The 6,563-nt window shown below is 42.7% G+C and overlaps 1 protein-coding gene across 1 annotated transcript in view; it reads right to left on the reverse strand.

The window, feature by feature from the left end:
* The window catches only part of ece2b (endothelin converting enzyme 2b), a 30,303-nt gene extending 24,523 nt beyond the window's left edge, over window positions 1-5,780 (reverse strand). Inside the window, exon 1 of the mRNA XM_056373529.1 lies at window positions 5,479-5,780. Within this exon, the coding sequence (XP_056229504.1) occupies window positions 5,479-5,511 (33 nt within the window). The 5' untranslated portion in view covers window positions 5,512-5,780. The remainder of the gene's footprint in view (window positions 1-5,478) is intronic.
* Between the last annotated feature and the right edge of the window lie 783 nt (window positions 5,781-6,563).

The raw sequence follows: 6,563 nt of genomic DNA on the forward strand, positions 1-6,563 counted from the left end.
GACTAGTTGATGTTTGATGAGTCAGACCGAAGGAAATGTTTGAAAATTATAAATCAGATTTATAATCATGGGAAATATTCAACAGGATGTGGATCATTGTTGTAATCAACAACATCAGAGGTTTAGTTTTTATTTCCAGTCGTGGTCACAGAGTCTCATATTATTCTGAGCTGCAGTGATGGAAGAAGAGTGCGAGTGTCGATACAGTCAGGAATCCTGTCAGATTAAGACATATTTGTTCAATTAAAATGAAGCTATCATAGTTATTATATATTTATTTAGTGTGATAAACTCTCCTCTGTTTTTTAGAAGCTCTGTTTTAAAACCAGTGGACACATGCAAGGTCTGGAACAGCAACACGATTCCACTGATAAATATCTACTACTCGTTTATTTATCACTTTATTGTAAACTCTTTTGTCCCTGTCAGGATCCTGTAGGAATGATGACTCCGTTTTTCCAGGCATCCTGAGGGAGACATGAACGTCAACACATCCACTGAATGAAGATGAAACAAACATTGCTTCCAAACTGATTTCCTCCTGGTTTCATCATGTGAACTGCTGACTGCTGACCAACCCTCCTCCATCAGCCGCCTCCTGACCTCACCACCTGCAGGTCTTCACCACGGCAACCTTTACATCACCGCCTCCCCTCTGTGACCTCTGACCTCTGAACATAAATACATCCTCAGCACAATACAGCACAAAGACAGGACACACACTCCCTCCCCCCACAGTCCCCTGACCCACCACCCTAATTCACCGCCCCTCCTCCCCCCTCAGAGCTCTATTCACCTACGGGCCATTCATGAAACCCCCAGAGACCAGTACTGGTCCCGACCTCTGAAACCACTGAAACCAGTCTGAGGTTAAAAGATTTCTCCAGGACTGAAGGTCACCATTAACACTATGAACGCCTTCCCGATGATGTAATAAATCATTTTGAAAGGGCAACGACCAATGGGAAAACTCCAACATGATGATGATGATGATGATGATGAAGGTCATGATGAAAATGAACCTGATAAAAATAGATATGATGAAGATGAAGGTGGTGGACACGGTAAAACTCAGCTATTAAGACAAAGAAGAAGAGAAATGTTGGGTTGCTCAGACGGAAACGATGATGATGATGATGTAGAAGTCAAAAATGATGAAGATGATGAGAGGTAATGTGATGATGATAAAGATGATGAAGGTCAAGCACAGGACCCAGGCAGCAGCAGCAGCAGCAGCAGCAGCAGCAGTGGTCATCCAGGGTGTCTTGGTTTGTTTTGTTGCTCAGATGGAAACTGGGCGTCTTAAGACAGGAAGTCACAGAGCTGCAGACAGGAAACAGTAAACCCTGCCCTGCCCAACACAGACACACACACAGACACACACACACACACACACACACACACACACACACACACACACTGCCAGCTGACGGTTTTATGGTTTTATATAATACAGACATATGATAAGTGAAATAATCGACACTATGACGGAGTGTTTCCACCTTGAACTGCAGTGAACCAATGACAGTCTCATAAACACAGATTCAGACAGCCAGGGTTTCATACATCACAAACCTAAGGAACCAATCCTGTCAACTAGTGGGGACAGGGGGCGGGGCTAAATAAACCTGAAACCTTGTCAGTACAGAGAGAGAGTTAGCATTACACAACTGCTAACACTGTGTCAGCCACTGCCAGTTACAAGCTAACAAATAACATTAACAAATAAAAGATGCTAACTGCGCTAACCGTTCTGATCCGTCTGCTAGTCTCTGGTTCTGGTCTCAGACTCCTCATCTGAGTCTGGGTCTGACTGAGGCTCAAACATGTGGCTGAGTCTCTCTGATGTTTCCTCCTCTAACCATCTTGATACTCTCTGCTCTTTCACCTGTCCACCTGGAGCAAGCAGGTGGTGGGCGGGGCTCAAGGCCTGATCCACATTTCTCAATCAGGAAGTAAGAGTAAGCGCTTCAGCCCCAGTTTTTATATGTGAAAACCAGGTTCAACTAAATATGAATCATAGGAGAGGAGTTTAAAACATGTCTGGAGGAGCTTTAATCTTCACGCAGTAAAGTGAACCTCTTGGTTTTGGACAAGACATCATGACCGAAGACTTCATGTGTTATGGACCAGATCACTGATTAAAGACTAATCAAGCATGAATCATCTCAGGCATTTTCATGGCCCATATTCCCACCTTCTCATTTCTATCAAGACCAGGTCTAAACCTAGTCCATGTCTGGGCCTATGGTCAAATCCTGATTTTATAACTTCGATGTCATCTGACAAAATCACTAAAAACATAAATGAAAGACAAAGACTGAGCTGTGATTTCAGCTGGATTTACTGTAACATGATCACTCAGAGAGAAAGGTAGAGGAGACACAAATATAACTTTCGAGCAGCCTGGAAACCAGAGTGGTTCAGTATAGCCCTAAGCCCCTGGTCCGCCCAGACCTGGGGCTATAGTCAGTCGGTCAGTCTAGTCAGTCAAAGACATTCCAGATTATAGGGGTGACCCTGATGTTGCTGTCCAGCCAGAAATCATACAACTAAAACACCTCATTCACCTGGTCTCACAGGCAGTGCTGGAGATCTCAGATGTAGTTGGGAGGACCAGAGTCTGCGCAGACTCCAAACCTTTTACAACAACAGACACTGAATCTGAAAGTTTCAAACGTGTCCAAACTGTCTGATGGAGTCTGATGATACTGGATTATTTTCATTTGCAGTGGTAGAAGTAGAATTCAGATCTTTTACTTCAATATCACAGAGTGAAAAATATAAAAGCACACAAGTATCATCAGCTGAATTAAAGGTTCAAAAGTTAAAGTACGATGTCGGTACGAGGATATTTCTCCTCCTCATGATTTCACGTCATTGTCCTGCAGAACAAGATAAAAAATAATGATTCAGGACTTCAGACTCTGCTCAGGTCAACAACTTCATCTGGTGTGAGCATGAAGGTTGAAGGACCTTTAACCTATGATAATAATAATACGTCACATTTAGTGAATTAAACTGATCATATGTTTAGTGTCTAAATAAATAATCAGTAAAACTGCAGCTGTCGGATAAATGTAGTTTAAAGTACCTCAATATTGTACTTCAGATTTCATGACTTGTTCTTCAGTATACTGAGACAAAAACATCAGTAGAGACCTGACGTCACTCTCATTCTCTGGACTCTGCTCCATGTAGGTGTTTAATAACTGAGACCAGTTGCTGCACCTTTTGTTGGGCAGCCATTTTGAAACTTCCTGGTTGGAATATTTTGTTCTTGTGTCTAACGATGTTTGATGAACAGAGGTTAATGAAGGAGAAGAGCAGGAGTCCAACCTGGACAAACACAAACTGAGTCAGTTCTCAGAAGCATCAGGATCACAATCAAACCAAACCTCCACAAAGTCTTTAAGAACGTCCCTGAACTCACCAAACCAGATGGTCTCTGAATGTTTACTGTTCATTGTTGAACACACGGCAGACAAACCGCTGAACTGTCTGTGTATCTGTGTTTCCTGGAAGAACTCATTATGATCCCTCATCACTGATTTTTGTGTTCTGGTTAGTTTCTATGATCAGCTGTTCTCCAGTGACTGCTGTTAGCTCACCTGCAGAGATACGGGAGTGTTTAGTGTTTGTATTCTGGTTAATGTTGGATAAAAGGGAGAGTCTGTCATTTTTAAGGTGGTATGGGTGCAGGTGATCTATCCACTGTCTGACTGAAAAAACAGACACAGACACAGTAACAGACAGAAAACCTGAGGTGAGCTTGTATCACTCCATCATCAACACACTTCTGACACTTATCATCTTTAATTGTTCCCTGAAGCTCTTATATTAATAAAACATATTCAGACAACAGCAAATATCCACATCAGAGAAACTAATCAGTGATCAGAACTGTTACTGGGTGATTTCCTGTCAATCAACTGCTCAGCTGCTACAGACAGTTTCTGGGTGTCAGTTATGATAATCAGTGTCTCTCATATATGATTATACAACTGTTGCTGGTCTTTAGTTTTAAGTGTGTACATTTTGATTGTGATGTGAAAACCTGCTTGGCAATAACCAAGGTTCTGGTTCTGGTTCTGACTATAACACTATGACATGGTGCTGTCTGAAAACTGCAGATGTCTCTTCACTGACTCTTCTCTCTCTCTCTCTCTCTCTCTCTCTCTCTCTCTCAGCAGCTGAAAATAAAATCACCTGGTCCATTAAATCTGCTTCACTTTAGTCACCGGCCTGCCAACACAGGGCCAACACAGGGCCAACACAGGGCCAACACAGGGCCAACACAGGGCCAACACAGGGCCAACACAGGGCCAACACAGGGCCAACACAGGGCTGAGTTTAGCCGTAAAGTCACTAGAGTGATTTAACTAAACTAACAAGTTTCACCAGTTTTCTGATCTGGAAACTGAAGCAGTGACGAAGCAGAGAGGAGAGAGAGAGCAGGACTGAAACTAATGAATCTTTTTATTCATTTATTGATTAAGTTCAAATGTTAAACCTAACCCGTCTGAGCAACAGTGAAAGACCCACACAGCTCCAGATTCAGAAACCGACTCACTGGAGAAACTGGTAACAGAATATTAGACCTTTCTGATGGATCTTTCTCATTTGCTGAAGTTCAACTAATCAATAAAGGAAATATTAGTTGTTGTCAGGTGATGACGGAGGGAGGGGATAAACCCTGTGGTTGTTTCTCACACTTTTAACTGAAGCAGTGTGAGAACTGCTGCACCTGAGCTCAGACCGGGTCGGTCTGAGCTCAGGTGCAGCAGGTCTAATGTCCTCATTTCACTGAGACAGAGGAAGAACTTGAAAGTTTTCATTTCAGCGACTGGTTGATCGGAATAATTCACTGTGTTCCTGATGTTTCCTCTGCTGCAGCTCATCATTGAAACAAGATGATTTAGATTGGAAACAGATTTAAGATGATTTTTTACAGGTTTTTAGAGACTAAAGTTTCAGGACTCTGAAAGACTGAAACAAACAGATGATGTGTTTGTCCATTAACTGATTAAAGCCTTATGATTCTGTGTTTACAGGAAGTCTCTTCTTCTTCTGTGGTTCTGAAACAAACCTCTGTGAATGTGTGTGGTTTACTGATCGATCAGTGACGTCAGCTGATGTCAGGCCTGAAAATGTTTTTGCTCACAAACCACAAACAAACCTTCTCACAACCAAACACACACACACACACGCACGCTCGTGCGCGCGCACACACACACACACGCACACACACACACACACTGAGCTGTCTATAATTACATAGAGATCAGTCACACAGTCAGTCAAACAAAGAGATTGACAGGTGATCAGCATCAGCCGCAGCTGCAGACACAGAACAGACCCGGTGTAACCGGGACGCACAGGAACTGTCACGCGTCCTGGCGCGTTCTTGTTGCGGGTATATGTGTGTGCGTGTGTGTGTGAGCGTGTGTGTGTGCGTGTGCGTGTGCGTGTACTTACGGTGTTCCGGAGGTCCTGCAGCGCTACGCTCATCCTGGAGCTCCGTCCCCGAAAACAGAGCGCTACCGACGGCCGCTCCGCCGGCCCATCCTCTCCAGCTATCCGTCCGTCTGTCCTCCGCTCTGCCTGTCTCTCTGCCGGTCTCTCTCTCTCTCTCTCTCTCTCTCTCTATCTATGTTCTCCTTCTTTTGTCCGTGCAGTAGCAGTATTGGGATCAGAGGGTTTTTCTGTTTTCTCTCTCTCTCTGTCTCTCTCGCTCTCTCTCTTTCTGTCTCCTCAGACCCCGCCCAACATCCAACCAGCCTCTTCCTCTCACAAACAAACACACCCCGAGACACAGAGGGGCTGACGTCATTCACACGGCCCTACGTCACCTCCAGCTCATCTATCTATCTATCTATCTATCTATCTATCTATCTATCTATCTATCTATCTATCTATCTATCTATCTATCTATCTATCTATCTATCTTCTGTATGTGTTAGTTTTTTTTTTTATTTGACATGATGTATATTATAAAGAATGATTCAAATATTAGTTTTAATTGTATACTTTGGTAAATTAAACTATTTTAAACCTCAACATGTTATTACTTTAAATCCAATGAGTAAACAAATAAAAGACGTCTTGTTGAGTCAGGCTCTGAGGTTTAAGGTCATGCTGGGAAATCGGAGTGGCTGAAAACATGAAATATGACAATCATAAATGAATGAAACATGATGAGACTGATTGAGTGATCTGCCAATGATGCAGAAACATGTTGAGGTCCTGCTGCAGAATAAAACACAAACACAAATAATCCACAACTTCAGTTCAGGTCTGAAAAACAGGATAAAAAAAGATATGACCGGTCTCAGACATGATGATGATGATGATGATGATGATGATGACGATGATGATGATGATGATGATGCAGGAGAAACAGAGCAGATAAAACAGAGGAGAAGAAACAAAGCAAAGTCCGGTAAAACAGCTCCATGAATGTGAATTAAAGCTACACACAGATATAAATAAGTAAAGGAGACTGAGCCATAAATCAGATGAGTAATAATCCACCACATGTTAGTGATAATAGCTGCCCATAC

The sequence above is a fragment of the Seriola aureovittata genome, chromosome 4 (assembly GCF_021018895.1).
Source record: "Seriola aureovittata isolate HTS-2021-v1 ecotype China chromosome 4, ASM2101889v1, whole genome shotgun sequence".
NCBI lineage: Eukaryota > Metazoa > Chordata > Actinopteri > Carangiformes > Carangidae > Seriola > Seriola aureovittata.